The 20964-nt window shown below is 36.3% G+C and overlaps 1 protein-coding gene across 4 annotated transcripts in view; it reads right to left on the bottom strand.

Moving 5' to 3' along the window:
- The window catches only part of CLCN3 (chloride voltage-gated channel 3), a 99329-nt gene that overhangs the window by 5868 nt on the left and 72497 nt on the right, over nt 1–20964 (bottom strand). For all 4 annotated transcript variants that reach the window (XM_045995026.1, XM_045995044.1, XM_045995035.1 and 1 more), the window contains 5 exons: nt 18076–18156; nt 16631–17176; nt 14001–14187; nt 10324–10722; nt 4062–4278 (listed from right to left, as the gene is read on the bottom strand). In XM_045995026.1, the coding sequence (XP_045850982.1) occupies nt 4062–4278; nt 10324–10722; nt 14001–14187; nt 16631–17176; nt 18076–18156 (1430 nt within the window). The remainder of the gene's footprint in view (nt 1–4061; nt 4279–10323; nt 10723–14000; nt 14188–16630; nt 17177–18075; nt 18157–20964) is intronic.

Below are 20964 nucleotides of genomic sequence, written 5' to 3'. Positions count from 1 at the left end.
TCTGTCAAATAAATAAATAAAATCTTTAAAAAAAAAAGAATGCCCTTCAGGGTATTGGACATTTCCTTGGTGATCTAGTTAAGTCAACTTTACTATTCAACTGCCTTTGAACATTCTGACTTCTTAAAGAAAGTCACCAGGGGACTTCACTTAAAGAGTAGTCAAGGCCGGGGCGCCTGGGTGGCTCAGTGGGTTAAGCCGCTGCCTTCGGCTCAGGTCATGATCGAGTCCCACATCGGGCTCTCTGCTTGGCGGCGAGCCTGCTTCCCTCTCTCTCTCTCTCTGCCTGCCTCTCTGTCTATTTGTGATCTCTCTCTGTCAAATAAATAAATAAAATCTTTAAAAAAAAAAAAAAAAGAGTAGTCAAGGCCTACAGATAAGTCAGTTAGAAAACAGTTATTAAGGATGATGCCTGGGTGTGGGGGTAGGAAAGCAGGGAGGGCAGGCATTGGGAAAGGCAGAAACAGGTTCTCTGATAATGTCTTCTCATTATTTAAAATAATGTACTGATCCTTAAGAACAAGATAAATTGAAAAGTTGTCAGAGGATACGAACAAGTTCTCCCTCCAAAAAGGCTCAGAAAATGCACTTATGAAAGAAAAAATGCATACATAAACTAAGTACTTAATCACTCAATGGATGTTCTTCTCAGTGTGACAGAAACAATAAAAAACCATCAATTCACTTTAATTTATAGCTGGGAGTCAGGAAATGTGAAAAACCTTGACAAATAATTCCAGTTTAATTCTTACTCATTCTTTTCTTTCCAATTATATATACAATGATTACTTCAGTTAGTGTATTAGTAAGCTCTGCCAAATCACAAGGTACAAAATGAAGAGAGTTACAAATTGATTAAGAACCAGTGGCAAATTTGGAGATTTACAAAGTAATTTCTATATTACAAAGTAATGATCCTATAAAAAGGAGGAAATAATGTACTTCCTTTCAAATGGATTTGAGGAAAAATAAGGCCAAGTTCAGTGCTTTATTAATTGCAGGAAATACAAAGAAAATCAATGAAAAAATGTAACTTATATAAAGAATAATCTGCTGTTTCCTTGGGTGGCTAACAAGCAATGATTTAAGAGTTAACAGAGCATGACCCAACATCTTTCCAAAATATGGTCCGAAAACACCAGTCCCAAGAGTTCTTCTGTCCTCTTTCCTCCATCAAAAAAAAAAATTAAAAATAAAAATAAAATAAAAGGCTGCATGTTCAAACAAGTTTGAAAAATTATGTTTCCTATCGGCCCTGCGACTCAAATAGTATCAACATTTTATAAGTTTTGAGACATTCCACAACAGAGAAACCTCAATTGTATTTAATCCAATACTTTCCAAACTTACATGATCACAAAACTCTTTTTCAGTAATGCCTATTAAATTCCTGATAAAAAGATTTTGGGACACGTGGGTGGCTCAGGTGGTTAAACATCTGACTTCTGCTCAGGTCATCATTTCAGGTTCCTGGGATCCAGCCCCGCATCAGGCTCCCTGCTCAGCGGGGAATTTGCTTCTCCCTCTCCCTCTGCTGCTCCCCCTGCTTATGTGCTCTCTGACAAATTAATAAATAAAATCTTTTTTTAAAAAAAAAGGACTAAAAAGATTTTTGAGAAATTCTGCTAATTAAAATATAAAACATGGGAAATCTACAACTGACATCTTTAAAATTTACAGACACACTTCTCCCTCATCTCCCCATTCTCACTTTCTCCTTGCACCTAACAGTCTGGACTTGTTGTGTCTCTTCCCCCAGATAGTTATTTTCCACCTCTAAGGACCCACTATGAACTAGAAGATGCTGACAGCTATCCATAATTTCATACTCTCCACTAAAAACTATTAGAAATGGCTTCTTTTCTAACTCCCAAACCATTTAACTTTAAGAAAGAATAAAAACATTCTACTTCCTTACATACTTCCAAGAAAATAAAGACCCAGGAGCTACCATCACAAATGATCTCTTTTCTTTCTATATATACCAATTTATTTTCCTTGAAGGACAGAAATAAGAAAAATTTAATAATCAAGGCAATTAAACATATTCCTTTAGAAAAAGCCACCCCCCACCACAGGCTTTCTTATAAACAGTCAGTATGAGGTAAGATTTTAATCAGCTATCCTCCTCTTCTCCCACATTTTGTTATTTTTACACTTTCTAAAAAATATTTTCCTTTCTAATATCTGTGCTGTTGAAAATCTGGAAATTTATCAGCAAAGTGAAATACAGTAATTGACCCATACAGGTTTGTGATCAGAGGTAATCGTAACTAGAGAGTGACATTTATATTTGTTAGCACACAAAAGGGCAAACCATGCCAGGCACAGAGAATAACTCAAAGCAAGTAAAAATTATAACAACTCACTTTAGCTTCTAACTGAGCCATTTATAATTAAAAAGGGCCCAAAAGCCCACATAACTTCATAAAAAGCTACTCCATTTAACATGTACTCACTAAGTTTTCAAACAATGAAGTTTGGAAACTATTATTTTTCTACTTAAACAACATTAAAAGAAAATAGGTTTTTTCTTTTTTATTACATGTATCTCTTTACCAGTTAGTATCTGTGATATTTAATAATTCCAAACTTCCTGGCTTTGATCAAGGATTTTATACCTTTAATAATTTATTTCACATTATTTAGAGTTATTCTAATTGGTTAGCACAATGAAAAAACTAAACATGTATCTAATTCTCTATATTTCTATTCTTAACCCAATATGGCACAATATATTGTTCAAGAAAATGGTAGAAGTTTAAGGAATCACAAAAAAAAGAAGATATATTCTATGAGTCAGTAACAGTGTAAAAACAGTAGCAAGAGATTAGGCTCTAAAACTGGAAAGACACTTGATTCTCAGATCGATGAGTTAGTAACCACATGACTAGGCATGTTATTAAACCCCCCCGAGCTTCAATTATTACACCTGTCAAGTAGGGATGCTAACACCTACTCTGCAAAGGTACTACACAAAGCTAACTGAGAAACCTGAAGAAGGTACTCAATAAACAAATTTCCTTCCCTTTTTTTTTTTTTCTCCTTTCTTTAGACAGGGGTCATGTGTTTCATCACTCAGATGTCTTAAACAAAATGCTTTTTTTTAAAAAAAACTGCTGTGATTCTCCAAGTGTTTAGCATTTCAACCAGCTTCAGGCAGGGCAGGGCTAAACCATTTAATTTATGCACAATCAAGAATACCCTTTGTTTCTCATTTTCAGCCTTTCTGTCTTCAGCCTTCAGATAAAACAAGGTTCTTAAGTATTTGAATGAGGAACAGCAGTATAATGGACATGAAGGGGACTAGAGAGAGAATGGGTGGGGAATCCGATCCCAGGGGCAAGGACAGAGACAGAGGGGAGCAGAGGCAATGAAGCAGGAGTACAGCTGCTGAGGCATACTGTGTAATCACATCTCCACTTTGTCCCTGGGACATCTGCCAAACAAAAATTTTCTATAGTCCTATCCTAGAGAAACACTGGTATTCATGTGTGAAGGACAGAAAAATAAATTAACCAATTTATACATTTTAAATATATGAGTTTTGTCATAAGGAGTTTATATGAAAGATTTGCGGATGGAAAAGGTAGAAAACGGGAAACAAAAAGCATTTGCTAAAGGAGGATTTTAGCTAACATAAATTTCATTTAATTATACATGGTAAAAAAAAATGGCTGAAATAGTAAATAGCAAAAATATCTAGAAAGTTATTATTGAACTAGAAAGTTAAATTCAAAGAATGAAATATGTACAAAAAGGAACCATGGTTTTTTTTCTCTGCTCCACAGAGATAAGGTCTACTCTTCCTCTTTGCCACCTCTGAAGTGCTCCTGACAAATGCTACTTCACATTTTGGCAAAGATCTGCCAGTTGACATTTTTTTATTCTTGGTAAGTGCCAGTCTGATCAATACTGATCCTGTATGTATAACCACACTAAAAAGACAGATTTTCCCACTTGGAAGCTGACTTAAACTCTCCCCTAAAAACTCAATATGAATTCCACTAAAAAGTGTCATAAATTCTGTGAAGCAAACTGTTTTCTTTCATCAGACTTACCCATTGTGAGTTACAAGGCACTGCCTCAGGCCCAGCTTTCGGAAAATATCCACCACAATCTCCATCGGGGTATGATCGGTCACGGTGAAAGGGCTCATGTCAAGGATGCTCCGAAGCTTCAGGGGCCGAGGGCTTTCCGCTGGAAGAGACGGGGTGTGCTGTGCAAAACACACACGGGAACTGCCCACAATACCTTCTTGTTTCTTCCTGGCACTTTCTGAAGAGACAGAGAGAAGACCCAACGTTAATTTGTGTTAAGGGGAATCCGCTTACTTGGAGACTTGAAAAAATAAACAAATGTATCCCCATGACTTCTGGTCCCTTCATTTTTTTCCTACCTTCTTAACCAAGAAAGGAATCAAGTGAAAACTGATACAGTAATTTCTTATATTGGACAGGATTAGAATACACCAAGAACAAATCATCTTCATGTAAGTAAAATATTTATGATCTATCAATTTTCTTTTCTGGGGCTGAAGCTATTTCCTAACTCTGAAGAACAAGAAAGCAGGCTGAAATATGGTTTTTGAAAACCTGCACAAATTATAGAGCATGGTTTGTCATAGGAATCCATCATCAAATGACAGCTGCCCAGGCTAAATGTCACTTATCCTACAGGTGGGACTACAGACAGTTTCGTTCCTGATTTGACTATGTTGTATATATACTCCACCCCTGTGAATGTGCTAGTTCTTTCTCTAATGTTAAAGTTCAATTTTCTTTTTTTTTTTTTTAAAGATTTTATTTATCTATTTGACAGACGGAGATCACAAGTAGGCAGAGAGGCAGGCAAAGAGAGAGAGAAGAAGCAGGCTCCCTGCAGAGCAGACAACCCGATGTGGGGCTCAATCCCAGGACCCTGGGATCATGACCTGAGCGGAAGGCAGAGGCTTTAACCCACTGAGCCAGCGAGGGGCCCCTAAAGTTCAATTTTCTAAGTGAGTCATGAGCATTAACAGGTGAGTTGAAACTACCACTATGCACATGATGGATACAGACTTATTTTTCAAGTTTTGTTTGTAAAGTCTCTGTTAAGTTCCCCTCTCGGTGTGCTCTGCTTCAAGTGCTTCTGTTTGCTGCCAACTTCCACTTCGACCTTTGACGGTACTAGACAAGAAGCGGTAAAGATGCAAAAAACTGCAGAACAGAGACCACAGGACGAGAAAGGAAACCCATGAAATGGAGAGAATACAAAAATAAATAGCTCTATGTTTGTATTTTGAGTTTGTATGTATTCAAAACTGTGTTCACAAATCTGTTTTTCCTATATTGAACATATTTTAAACATGAATTTTGTTACAAAAATATTTAAGCCAAAATAATAAGCATTAGTCCTAGACTGAGCAGATAAACATATGCAGCTTATAAACAAACACTGTGGTTCTTTTTGCTCCTCCTGACCTCTAAAGCCTTATTTCACTTGTGCTGGAACACATTCAGGTAGGAAGGCACTAAGTGAAGTTCTAATTACTACTTACTAAACCACTTCAAAAGCATGATAAAGGCATAGAAAAGAAGAAAGCCCACTGGCAAGTGATATAAGTGATTCTTTTAAGATGTTCCTTGGGGTGCCTGGGTGGCTCAGTGGGTTAAAGCCCCTGCCTTTGGCTCAGGTCATGATTCCAGGGTCCTGGGATTGAGCCCCACATCAGGCTCTCTGCTCAGCAGGGAGCCTGCTTCCCCACCTCTCTCTCTGCCTGCCTCTCTGCTTACCTGTGATCTCTGTCAAATAAATAAAATATTAAAAAAAAAAAAAAAGATGTTCCTTAAGTTTTCTTAACTCACAGGCTAATGACCTATGAATGGTGGAGTATAAATACTGTTAGCAGGACAGATGCTGAGTTAAAACCAACCCTACTCATCAAACTTATTTTAAAATAAATATTATACCATCAATGAAAATATGCTGAGATTATTTAAATATTTAATGATAGAAGTTTCAGAACATTTTAGAAAAAGTTATTGACCTTATTTATTTGCTTACTGTAATCTTCCTTTGATATACAAGGGACAAGGCTAGTGAACACACAGTCTGACTTAAATTTGTCCTCTATATGAATACAGTAACTATTTTATTTTTTTTTATTTTTTTTTTTTTAAAGATTTTATTTATTTATTTGACAGAGAGAAATCACAAGAGAGGCAGGCAGAGAGAGAGGAAGGGAAGCAGGGTCTCCACCGAGCAGAGAGCCCGATGCGGGACTCGATCCCAGGATCCCGAGATCATGACCTGAGTCGAAGGCAGTGGCTTAACCCACTGAGCCACCCAGGCGCCCTACAGTAACTATTTTAACAGGCATCATTTATTGAGTACTTACAAAGTGCCCAGGACATCCGCTAGGATTGTTTTGCTTTGTTTGATAAAAAATAATGCCACTTATTCAAAGGCTTTTAAAGCAGAAAATATCATAATAGTTTTCATTTTCTGATACGATTCAGGCATTTTTTTTTAAAGTATGCATGCAAAATAGTTACTCTTCCAGGGGAATGGAAATGGTTCTTTTTTAACATGTTTAACATAAAATGTCTGAACGTGATCACCTTTCTCCCCCTAAAGTTTAATGTTTTATTATGCGTGTTCATGTTAATACATTCTCAAGGGCTTAACTTCTCACAACTTATCAAAAAAGATACACAGGCTGTCCCCTTCATTTTTGACTATGTAAAACCTGGTAGTGACAGACTGCAAAAGCATTCCCCATGGATCGAGAAGTCTTTCATCACTTGCAGTAATCTTAGAAAGCAAAAAAATCTCTAAATCTGTAAAATGGTATTTCAACTAACCAAGCAGTTATAAAGTTTACTTTAGCTACTACAAAGAGATAAACAAAAGACAAGTCCACTTACTGGCAATGCATATTATTTTATAAACTCATTTTACGGTTTCTAAATGTTGCTATGGAAGGTGAAACCTTTAACAAATTAGCTCTCCTCAGTATGCAAACTAAAGCTTTATTTGGAACAAAAAATCTTGAGGGGATAGGAGAAAAGTACAAATAGGGGAGCAGCCTGTCACTGTGCCATGTACCTTCCTACTGTGTTCAATATGCAAATGATATTTCGGTTTTCATACACTAAGAGTCCCCCTGTAAAACTTATGGGTATTACATAAATAGAAATGAACAAGTGTACTTTTTATACCTTAAGTCGGAAAATAGGAAAGACAATTCAATTCACATTGTGTTAAATATGCTTCATTTTAAACAAATCTATAAAACATTCAGCCTCACTTTTAATCTTGACATAAAAAATGCAGGAAAAACGTCTCTCCATTTGAACTAAACTTTAACATAGTAAACTGTCCTTCACTGCTGGTGGGAGTACAGGGCATAATCACTACCTGGTATGATATGAAAATATCTTACAACATTACAAATGCACCTACTCTCCGATCCAACAATTCCACTTCCAGTAATTTTTGTACATTTGCACATAAGCAGAATATTGAATATGTGAGATAATCAAATATAACAGGGAGCTATCTCTATAACAGCAGAAAATTGGAAACATCTTGAATGTCCATCAGTGAGGAACTGATTTTAGAAATCATTAGGTATCCCATGGTATGCCTACTTAATGGAATATTGTGTAGCTTTAAAAGAAGAGAGAAATTCACTGGGAAGATGTCCAAGAAAACATTGTCTAGTGAAAAAAACAAAAAACAAAGTACACAACACCACATATTAGATAGCATGACAATTTGTTTAAAAAGAAAAAAAACATATATACTTACTTATAAAAGTATAGAATAGTATCTACAGAATACATAAGAAACCAGAGATGGCTGCCTACAGAGAGTTAAACTGATAACTATGAGATCATGGGTGAGAGACATTTGTCACTGTATCATTTTAATCTTCTTGATTTGAACTATGTGAATGTACCATCTATAAGTAACCTAAAATTTTTAAGTAAAAAAATGACATACAAATGCAGAGTTTATGGGAAAACTGTACTTTTAAAATCTGGACTTTTCCCATCCCTGGATATGGCATACAGTTTACCTGTTACTCAAGCATTTTTTTGTCTTTCATAAAATATTTTATATAAACACATATAATTACATAGTTTATATATTACACATATATACAAAACCTCATGTACAGGCCTATTTTTCTCATTCAAAAATGTAAACGTTATAAAAATATTTGTAGGTAAATATTTAAGGTGTGTCCTAAAAGTCATCACATGTGAAACATTTCTGATGACATGACTGGTTATTTCACATGTCTAAAGTATACCTATTCCCTTAAACTGACATTATCTGCTATCACAATATTCTGTTTCAAGATAGTAATAAAACTGAAAAATATATCCACAGAGTCAGCAGGATTAGGAGTAATTCTTAACTTTTAACACTTTCTTCTTCTTTAAAAACCCTTGTTTTCCTTTAAATTTCTAAGTAAATTCTAAAATTCTGACCTTTTTCTTTTCTTTGGCTTGCTACCATTAAAACCTAAAGAATATGAACCTACACAATGAAATTCTTCTCTGTGAGTTTGGTCACAGTAATAGCTTAGAAGCTGAAACACTTAAACACAAGAGCCAAGTCTAACCATACATATTGCCCACTCTCGACAACTATTCTACTACCTACAGCAAAACTTGGAATGACAGGATTGCTAGTCTTTAAAAAACTCTTCCAAAGCTGTAGCCTTTTCCTTAACTAAATAGAATATTCTCTGTAGGCACTTTTGTTTTATTTGATAGCTCTTATTTTTTTTTTAAGATTTTTTATTTATTTGACAGAGAACACAAGTAGGCAGAGAGACAGGCAGAGAGAGAGAGAGAAAGGGAAGCAGGCTCCCTGCTGAGCAGAGAGCCCGATGTGGGGCTCGATCCAGGACCCTGTGATCATGACCTGAGCTGAAGGCAGAGGCTTTAACCCACTGAGCCACCCAGGAGCCCCTTAATAGCTCTTATAAACAGAGCATTTCCATTCTGATTTGAGAAATACTTCCCTAAGTCTTCCCTCTTCCAACAGCACAAGAATTAAATTATTTTACAATCCTCTTGCAAATGGCTATACAGATAAGTTGTAGAGGATGTGATCACAGGACCAAATGTTTAATATTTTTGGCTCATGATCCTCCACTGAAAACTCAGGAGTATGAAAACCACAGCTTGATGAAAATATCCTTTAACACCTTTGGGATTTGGGGGAAAAGTGGGAAAGGAATCAGATTGTATAGAAAAGGCCTTATTAGCCTCCTCATCAATACTTCAGGACTGTAAGATACGGAGAAAAATAAATCTTGGAGGAACACAACTTGTTTCCTCCTCATAAAAGTTTAATTTATCTCCAAGAAATAATATAATATGGCTAATGCCTTTCATCTATATTTGCAGGAATAAAAGCTCAAAATACAATATGACTTATATATAATTTTCAACAGCACTTGACCAAAATAAAATTTCAATTTTTTTCACTTTCAAACAGATATTTTATGTTAATATTGTAAACCTAAATCCAAAAGCTGAAAAAGGAAAACCTGTGAATCTGATATGAAACAGACTATGTAGATGAGATTTTCAATAACTTGCATTCAAATAAGCCAATATTAAATATAAGAATGTATTTAGTGGGATGCCCTGGCACTTGCTAAGGCCTTATCTTATATGCTATTATGAACAATATCAACTTCACAAGGTTTGTATCAGTGGAAAAAGAAAGAATCTGACTTCGATCTCTGACACAATGCCATATCAAAAGATAAAACTACATTTAGTGGGGAGCCTGGGTTGCTCAGTCAGTTAAGCCTTCGGCTCAGGTCACGATCCCGGGGTCCTGGAATCCAGTCCCACATCGGGCCCCCTGCTGAATGGGGAGCCTGCTTCTCCCTCTCCCTCTGAATGCCCCCTCATGCTCTTTCTAGCACACTCTATCTCAAATAAATAAAATCTTTAATAAATGAAAAGATTCTTTAAAAAGAACTGTACTGACATATCATACCATTTTTTATTTTATTTTCACCTCATTCATTGAGAATGTCTATCTATTCCAATAAATATAAACCAACCCAAAAAACTGTACTTAGTGGGGAAATAATTCAGATGCATAATTCCTTTTCTAATGAATATAAGACTTCCAGGGACATAAATAAAATACACCTCTCGCCCCCACAAACGCAACCTATTAAATATTACTGCTTTCCTTTTCTTGAGAAATCTATTATATGTCTATATATATCTAAATACATGTAGATTCCAACAGATACAGATATAGATAGATTTATGTGTGTGTATTTTTTAAAAAGGGTACCTATGGCAATTGTCAGGTCTCTTCTGAGGGCAAATCCCACTAATCTTTGAGATTCTTTTGACATTATGACAGGAAAGCCATTGTAGCTGGTTTCATTAATCATGTTTTCTATATCATCCACTGTCATATTGTCCTGTGTCAAGACGGCTAAGGGAGGATCATTCCTTCGAGGTCTCATGACATCAGCAGCCAGGGTGGTATGAGTGAATTCTTCTTTTGCATCCAAGAAAGGGTATCCATTTAACCGGATATGCGCTTCATAAATGCCTTCCCTACCAAAAGCATCGCCAACCCATTTACTGGTCATAACAGCAGCCATAAGAGGAACAATGTATTCCAAGCCTCCAGTAAGCTCAAACACAATAACCACCAGGGAGACAGTCATCCTTGTCACACCACCTGGAAAAAAATAAAAAATAAAAATAAGCACCACTGGTCAAGGAGAACAGGGACATATTAATAGAATTTTTGTACTAGGCATTTGAACATGAATTGTAAATAAAACTTAGTGAAAAGGATTATCATCAAAAACTGCTACTCCTCGGGGCACCTGGGTGGCTCAGTGGGTTAAAGCCTCTTCCTTCGGTTCAGGTCAGATCTCAGGGTCCTGGGATCAAGCCCCGCATCGAGCCCCACATCAAGCCCTGCATTGAGCTCTCTGCTCAGCGGGGAGTCGGCTCCCCCCCCCCCCGCCCCCCGCCCCTCTCTCTGCCTGCCTCTCTGCCTACTTGGGATCTCTGTCTGTCAAATAAATAAATAAAATCTTAAAAAAAAAAACAAAAACTGTTACTCCTCTCTTAGGACAATTTTCACTATTTTAATAAGATCTAGAGAAACAATGATTTTCTTTAGTTAACACAAAATAACATTTCAAAACCTGTTTACTTCACAGTACACAGCCAACCAACTAAAGCAAGCTTGCCATTCTGGTTTATTGCTATAGCAAGGACATAATTTCACTCTTATGAAAGCTGATTATTAAGAATTTGGTGAAGCATGTAAGAGCTACCTTTTATGTCACAGCTGCCAATTTACAAATTAAATTCATATGTGGGTAGAATATTAATTTAATACACATCTCTATTCTGTATCTTTTCAAAATGAGTAAAATATTTCAATGCCTTGTAATTTCTGTTAACAGGGTAATATCCCCTCCCTTAGAAAACTCATCTATTTGTTTACCCAAATCACTGACCCAAGTAGATGGATGAACTACCATCTGTATGCTGATGCCTCATAATCCACATGTCTCCACATACTACTGCATTTGTCCCATGTCTCCAACTCTGTAGACCTTATCTTATTGTTTGCTTGTCTCGTTTTCCAACCATAAAAAGACTTTGGATGACCCACTGTCACAAAAAACACCACACACTTAAAACCAAAATCCTCTTTTCCCCCCAAAGAGCTACCCATTCCAACTTCCCTGACTCTAGCACCAGCACTACATTCTTCTTGGCGACCTAGACAGTCATTTCAGATCCATCTCTTTACTTTAACCCAACACCTAGACCCTCACCCAGTCCTATTTGATTTGCTTTGCAAAATATCTATGGGTCCCTTTCTCAATACTGTCACTATTACCAAACTAGTCCAGACTCTCAAGACTTTGTTCCTTAATTTTAATACTATTTTATCTTACCTCCTTGACTACAGGCCCCATTACCTTCAATCCACTTTATAAATCATGTTCCCAGGTTACTCTTTCCTAAGTACTACTTTCACCATGTTGCTTCTTCGCTCAAAAACTTACCAGGGCTCACTAGTTCATACTCTATTAAGCTTAAACTCTTCCTTTTGGTTTTCTAACCTAAAAATAGAAGGGACTATATATTACATATCTACACTATGCCAGGCATGTCCCTAGTCAGTTCATAAAGGCTTTTTTTTTTTTTTAAACTAAGCTACTTATTTTAACCTGGCACTGTGCTAACAGCTTTACATGCATTTGATCTCATTTAATCCTCAAAACAACAGTAGGAGATAAAAAGTTATTATTTCTGTTTTAAAGATAAGAAAATAAAAAATCAAAGCAAAGGAACACTCCCAAAGTCGTCAAGCTACAAATCCCAAAGCCACAATTCTTCCACAGATGTGACCAATTCCAAATACAAATTGATCTCGACACAAATCATTGCCTCTTCATAATCTGGTTCCTTCTCACTAACCCAACTTCATTTCCCAAAAGTACCCAAAACGCACTCTCTACTTCAATATTGTCAGTATCTTCAAAGCTCCATGAATACTAAATTTATCCCTATCCCAATTCCTTTGTCTTCAGATGACTATATTCCTCAAAAAAAAGTCCTCCTCTTTATGTTTCTTTGAACCCCCCTCCCCACTTTTATTAACATTTATAAATTGGCACCTTCCATAGGTACTATCATTTTAACCCACACGACCATCAGAAGAGAAAGTCCTCTTCTTTAAATGCTACTCATCTTTTTTTTTTTTTTTAAGAGTTTATTTATTTAACAGAGAGAAACACAGGGAGAGAGGGAACACAAGCAGAGGAGAGGGAGAGGAAGAAGGAGGCTTCCTGCTGAGCAGGGACCCTGATGGGGGGCTCAATCCCAGGACTCCAGGATTATGACCTGAGCTGAAGGCAGGTACTTAAAGACTGAGCCACGCAGTCTGCTTAAATGCTACCAATTTTAAGTAAAGCTCATGTTCTACTCTACCTGAACTACATCAGCTCTCTTTTTCTCTAGATTCCTTAACTTTCACAGACTCATTATGTAATACTCATTATATAATCATTAAACTGCTCAGTATTGTTTTCTCAGTTTTGATCTTGTCTCCCCAACTTGACTGTACTTGAGGTTAGGCCCATGTTTTATACTTCTTTTTGTATCACTACCTACACCTAGCACTGATGAAGAGAAAGTGCTAAAGAGAAAGTGGGTAACTACTAAATAATTGCTACTTTGATGAAAATGATTCTTTCCCTCACTTGGACTTGATATTATACTTTTGAAGATCAGTAATTATATAATTTTGATTCACTGAACAAAAATAAGTCAAAATACCAACTATTATTAAATATCATAACCAAAATTCAGCTGACATTTTAAATATAAAAAGAAATAACTATTTTTCATATCCAAGAGGACAATACATAGACTCTTAAATATTTAATGCAGATATATATTTTTTTCATTAAACTAATATCTACCTTTCTTCATTTTGCTATACATGCACCTTAAATGGAGGACGGCTGGTAAAGAAATCTTCTACTACAGCCAACTCTAAGTCACTGCAGAGCCAGAGCTACTTGACGCTTTGCTAGAATGCTAATCTCAGGAATCATGTTACGGTCATCATAGGCAAGCCAAGATCCTTGACGGTGAAAAGAAAAAACTCTCCTTGGACAAGATTCAAATTAAGCCTATGCTGTACTGAGATGTTTTCTGTCACAAACCATTACACAATATTTAAAAGATGCTAACCACCATTAAATGTTTACATTAACAAATGTTTAGAGACAGGCAAAATGAAAACTAGTACTATATAAACACCATGTAATAGTAGTACTGTTTCATTTTAGTTCCAACATTCTCTTCCTCTGTCCTGTACCACCCTCACCCACCTCACCAGCTAAGCATAAACGTGCTCTCACTCTCGCTCTTTTCTCTCTCAGATTCACAAACATCCATCCACAGACACAGTTAAATTACCTAAGCATGCAGCAGCACCAACCATGGCATAAAGGCCAGGTGTAATGCAATCAGCTCCAACCTCACACCACTCCTTAAAGATAAACCAGTCATGGTGATAATACGCAAGCTGTTCCACTGCAATCCCCACGATCCTTCCGGCAATCGCTCCAATGGCCATGCTGGGAATGAACAAGCCTGATGGCACCTGTAACAGAAACACAGTGCTTAACTGGGCGCAGAGTCTCTACTTGGACGCTTGGAATCTACATTCCATGGACCTCTTTCTAACACTTTTGATTCTTTTCACAATTTATTTATATAGCAAAATCCAAGTACAAATAAAGCTAAAGCAAAATACTGTTCTACTAGTACCTTAATAATTTCATGAATTCAGTTACAAAGTACCACGTGACATTCTCCAGCCCAAAGAGAAAATAACCCAAGTTTATTTATCCTTTAGCTCAAGGGTTCCTTAATGCCAGTCCCTAACAAAATTTTTAGTAGTCTATGCTGAAATGGGGAAGGAAAAAAAAGGACAATATGAAGCAGTTTTCACAAAATAAAATCAATTCTGTGAGAAGTACTGTCCTTTACTCCACAATTACATCCTTCCTACATACCTGTTGTCTATCAAATGATAAAAATATTAGATGCAATTCCTTTTAAGTGGTAAAGTGTGAAGCAGACAATCTTACCAGATCCTTCAAATATTTTTTAGTGATATATATAAGGAGAAAAATGTTTATTGATCAATTAAATTTAATGAAGAAAACAGGAATAGTAAACATCTTAAGCAAGATCATTTAAAGATTGAAATACTAATAGTTCTAAAATGTTCTGGATAGGAAATGAGGTGAGCACAAAATGATGGCACGCTGAACATGGACCAGGATCATTAAAAGGCATCCAAATAAATAGAAGAGATCAAAACATGTTTTATTCTACTGCCAGTGAGGATTCTTCAGCCAGAGCACCGCGCAATGCGAGACTTAACAAAGACTTGCCAATTGTCTCCAGCATCCTGTAGCTCAACTAAAAATGAGAAAGTTGGGATTTACAGAAAATCAGCTTACACAGACAGGAGCTTCAATAGTTGCTCTAACTTGATTCACTATGAAAAAAACTTTTAACTTCAAGATTTTTCTATTATTTAACACTCACACCCAGAGGACTAAATAGAGAACAACAGAAAAGAAAGAGACCATATTTCAAAAACTATCATGATTTTGTTGAAATTAAGGTGTTATTCCACATAAGTTACACCTGTGAAAGAATATTATCACTAGTGAATATTATTTAAAAAACAATTAGCTGACATTTGATCTTCATAAACAGCACTGACAATCATATAAGAAAATTACATTTATTGGCAAATCTCTAATTAATGAACGTTATTCTCACTTTTGCACATTCAAATGAAGTAATGTGCCAGGGCACTGGGCCTAGTTCCCTTAAATCTTTGATGGAAAAAGACAGCTATTCACATGCTAGTAATTGAACAGAGTCTGCAGTGTCCTTTCAAGCAAATACCCTATAGCATGACAGGTGGAGTTAGGGCTCCTCAAAGTTTCCTTATCCCAATAACTATGAATTCCTTATGTTACACAGTAAGGAGGAATTAAGGTTGCAGATAAAAATTAAGGTTGTTAATCAGCTGACTTTAAAACAGGAGATTATTCTAGATTACCTGGGTGGGCTCAAAGTAATCACAAAGGTTATCTTAAATGTGGAAGAATGATTTAGAATTAGTGTCAGGATAATGAGGTAAAAGAAAGACTTAACTACCCACTGCTGGCTCTGAAGATGGGAGAAGGGGGCTATGAGCCAAGGAATATGGGCAGCCTCTAGAAGGCTGGAAAAGGCAAGAAATGGACTCTCCCCTACAATCTCCATACATCCCTATGAACAACCTGATTTTAGCTCGATGAGACCAACTTTGGACTTCTGATCTCCAAAACCATAATGAATATGTGTGATTTTTAAGCCAAGTTTGTGGCAGTTTATTATAGGAGCAAAAGGAAACTAATGTAAGTGCTTTTAAAACATGATCATGAATTCCCTGGCACTGCTCCCATTAGGAGGCAGGCCTCTGTGACTACCTAGACAAATAGAAAAGTAACATGAGGCATGGTGCATGACTTCCCTGGCCAGGTTAAAAAAACAATTCTCTTGGGACACTGAGCTACCGTGTAAGAAATCTAAATGCCAGAGAGACAGAGACAGACAGACAGAGAGACAGAGAGAAAGAGATGTTCAGGAGCCCAGATGTTCCAGACCCAGTTATCTGACTCTTCCCAGCTCAGGTGGTAAATGACCAGCCCTAGCCATGCCTGATGACAGACCACAAACAAAGCATGCCCAGTTGAGTCCTTCTCAAATTATTGACTCAATAGCAAGAGCAAAATAAAGAGTTATCTTAAATTGCTGGGTTTGGGGGTAATTTGTTACACAGTAACAGATAACCATGTTCAACAATATATCCAAAAGAATCCTTTTATTCATTACTTAAAATGAAACATAAAAGGTAAGAACTTTTTCACCTACACTTATGAAATAACCACTTTTAGATAAGCATTGTACTGCTCATTTCACATACAATTCTTAAACATGTCAAAATTACTTAAATAGCACCTCATATTAGCACTTACCTTGATACCAAAAGTGAATACTGTCATGATAATTTTAAATATGAGTGCTAAGCATAACTGCCAGATAGCTGAATATACTCCCAGGCCTGCTGGACGATCAGGAATATCATCGACAATTTTACTGGCATTCATGTCATTTCTGTAGTCACAAAGAGAAGAGGATTCCAGAGGACCGCAGTCTGTAAAAAGCTCTTTGATCAGCTCACTTGTGTTGAGCCTGGTATATGGATTAGGGAAGGCTATCACTGCAGTAATGGCAGCAACAACAATAACTTCAAGAACAGGATACTTTCCGAATCTGGTGGATTTGCGTCGACGACACCAGGCAATATTTGCCCTAATGAAAAAGGCTCCCCAAAGCCCTCCAAATACCCCGAGGAGAATAAAAGGGAACAGTTCAAAAAGGTACCACGGTGTGTGGTACTCCACATAAAAAAGGACCAGACGGCTGTTACCAAATGGATTGATGGATCTCAAAACAAATGCAGCCACTAAAGCAGCAAAAAATGATCTCCATAAAGTTTTAAGAGGAAAATAATAGCTAACCTAAAAAAAAGGGGGGGAGAGAAAAATTAATAGTATAATTTTATAAGATGTTTGTGATATAACTTTAATATCATAGTCTAAATTTTTGCTGTTTACTAGAGTTTACATATAATACATTTTACTGTGGTAAGAAAAAAATTGATGTTTTATTAACTTTGGCTATCACATCATTACAAGTTCCCAATATCAACTGATCAAAAATGTCTAATAATTCTTTCAGATATGTAGCATTGTTTTATTTTCAAAATGAGTTCCACCTCCAATTCAATCATGCAGTTAAGAATAAATGCACCATCACCAACTCCTATTAGCTCATAAACAAGTATTTGTTTCTTCTATATTAAAGATAAAAGAGGAAAAGAACACAAACTGGAAAATTTTAAACCATTCCTAATCACATTTTTGTGTAAACATGTAAAAAAGTCTTAAGCACCAGAGAAAACAGAAAATATGCCACTGATGCGACTAAAATCATCTTCTTAAACGTGAATAACTACCCCAGAAATAAGCATACAAGACAAACTCACAATTTAGGAATTAATTAAAACTTTTAAAATAAAAACATGGGTGATAATTTAACAAACAGTGGTTAAACCCATTTAACTAAGCCAAATCCATTTCTGCTTACTTTTAAGTATGTCAACAAAGTTAACTTTAAATAATCACTTAATATTTATACATGAATAACATTTTTAAGGCTTTTCTCAAGGTAAAGGACACATGTAATGTATTACTCTATAGGAAAGAATAAGCGAAAAATAATTTTATGAAGTTAAACCTGAAAACTTAAAAACACAGTCTATATCTACTACACTAGCTATAAAACTGAAAAGTGTACCAAAATATATATTTTAATGGTAATTATACATAATGTTATGGTTGTTGTTTTCTTTACCTACCTCTTCCAGGCTAAAAAGAACTCCTCCAATTGGTGCACCAAAAGCTACAGAAACCCCTGCAGCTGAGGCAGCTGATAGCACCTAAAAAGAGGATTTGGCTTATTTCATATATTCTTAGAAATTCAAATATACCAAATGAAAGTTCCTCATGTTGCTTGAATTTTTGAAATGCCTCTTCTGAAGTTAACTCACATGTCTGCCCCTTTTTTCCCCAAGCAGAGGCAAATATTTATATCCTCTAAAAAGATATTTTTTCTCTTCTGCTTTAATTGAAAGGACACTCACATATTCAATATTCAGTTAAAAAACATTTGTGTGAGATACGTTAATGTAAACAGGATGCAAAGAAGAAAAGGCAATGAATACAGACAATTCTCAAGATGTTTGGGAAGACCAGTGGAGAGAACAGTAACTGGAGTTTAGGGGAAGAGAAGTTTATTTTTATTTTTATTTTTTTTTAAGACTTTATTTATTTATTTGACAGAGATCACAAGTAGGCAGAGAGGCAGGCAGGCAGAGAGAGAGGAGGAAGCAGGCTCCCCGCTGAGCAGAGAGCCCGATGTGGGGCTCCATCTCGGGACCCTGGGATCATGACCCGAGCCAAAGACAGAGGTCTTATCCCACTGAGCCACCTGGGTGCCCCCAAGAAGTTTATTTTTAAATAGGATGTATTTTTTTCATATTTTAGAGCTAACTTCTTCATCATTAATAATTACTGCTTTCTAAGTAAGCTCTATGCCCAACGTGGGGCCTGAACTCAAGATCTCTGAGATCAGGAGTCACATGCTCTACTGACTGAGCCAGTCAGACACCCCTAATAATTACTGTTTTCTAAATTGTAGTAAAATATCGAGAGAACTTAAAACCTACTGAGTTACCTTATTTTCACTACTCTAAATCCTCTGAAAACACCACTGCTGCCAATATGGAAAGCCTCATTCTAATGCGCAAACAATGGCTTCCCCCTAGTTAAAGAAGACAAAAATATCCACAAAAGCTTTTAGAGATCTTCTCCCCAACTCCCCAGTCTGTCACTTGGACATTGCCCACTTCTCAGCAGTGCGAAGCCAACTACACATATAAATTCACTGGACACTTACATTGTAATTACTTTTCTAAGAATCTTTGTTCCTTTCACTATTTCATTCCAGTAAATATCCAAGGGTACCAAACCATTTTACCAAATGGTCAATTTTACATTTATGAAAAAGAAACAGAAAATAATCAAAATTAAATTATATATAATTAAGACCATGATCTCCACTTTTAGGCTGCTTCTGGCAAATCAAAAATTAGCAAATACTCATTTTAATTAAATTGTACCTGTCTAGGGCACCTGGGTGGTGCAGTTGGTTAAGCATCCAACTCTTGGTTTTGGCTCAGGTCTGATCTCAGGGTTGTGAGATGGGTCCCCAAGTTGGGCTCTGCTCTCAGCGAGGGGCCTGCTTGGGTTTCTCTCTCCCTCTCCCTCTGCCTCCACCCCTGCTCTCTTGCTCTCTCTCTTTCTTAAATAAACAAATACTAAAAAAAAAAAAAATAAGTAAATTGTAACTGGCTTTAAGAATGCAGACTCTGGGGGCGCCTGGGTGGCTCAGTGGGTTAAGCCGCTGCCTTCAGCTCAGGTCATGGTCAGGTCAGGGTCCTGGGATCGAGTCCCGCATCGGGCTCTCTGCTCAGCAGGGAGCCTGCTTCCCTCTCTCTCTCCTCTCTCTCTCTGCCTGCCTCTCTGCCTACTTGTGATCTCTGTCTGTCAAATAAATAAATAAAATCTTAAAAAAAAAAAAGAATGCAGACTCTGCTTATTTGAGGGAGGGCAGTAAATTAAGTGATTTTGTTTTCTCCCACTAAAGGATTGTAGACAACACACTTAACTGAATTCTCTGTGCATTTAATGTAACAGAATTTTACAATCAAGCTAACACCCAGTTCCGGTAACTCACACAAGTTTTAATGTTCTATAAGTATTAAGAAAGTATTTAATTAAAAATGTCAAGGAAGTGAACATAGGAAGAAAGCCAAAATATGAGGCCTTCAAGTTTCCAACTAACAAGTAAACTCTAGCCATTTATATACTAAGGTGAACAAAGTTAATGTCATAAACATAGTACTAATCATCACAGTGTACATCTTAAAATTTAAGTGAATGTAATTTCTATGGCATTTTCTAATAATTTACATTTTGTACTTGATGAGTAAATAAAAATAAAAATCTTACCCCCAAAATGTCAAGGTACAATAGCAAGTAAAGGAAATGCACTGAAGAGACAAATGCTGTATCTCCATTTTAGCCCTAATCTGCTATGCTACAATGTAGTTTGTATGGCTTTTAACATACACACATATCCATAGTCACAGCAGAAATAGTAGTAGTAGTAAGGAGTACAGACTTTGGAGTCAGAGAAAAATAAATTTTAATCCATACTCTTGACACTCTATTACATAATCTTGGACAAGTTAGCATTTTATGCCCTAATTTCCTACCTATAAATGGGGATAATAGTGCCAACTTAATAGTATCATTGTGGATTTAAATTTTAAAATGCAAGGGCTTGTCACAGAGCCAGATACATAATAAGTAATCAATAATGTTAGCGATTTGTGTTAGAGTATAGTACTAGAATCACATTATCATTCAGAGATGAAACTATGATGGTCTGAAGTGTTCCCCTTTCAGACTACTGCCAATTCATGAACAGTGTTTTAGTACTAACATTAAAATGAAGGAGTACTCATTTCAATTTAAGAATCAAATACTTTGATAAAAATTTTCTACTTTTTTATTATATTATTAAAACAACAGGATGAAAGGTTCTGTGCAAGGGTCAGAGACCTCTGAGTTCTCAGTATTTAATGATATAAAAATATGATATCTTAAAAACCTAAAGTGCT

This window comes from Meles meles, chromosome 2, assembly GCF_922984935.1.
Source record: "Meles meles chromosome 2, mMelMel3.1 paternal haplotype, whole genome shotgun sequence".
NCBI lineage: Eukaryota > Metazoa > Chordata > Mammalia > Carnivora > Mustelidae > Meles > Meles meles.
The sequence above is the reverse complement of the archived record's forward strand: the minus strand, read 5'-3'. Positions and strand labels throughout refer to the sequence as shown.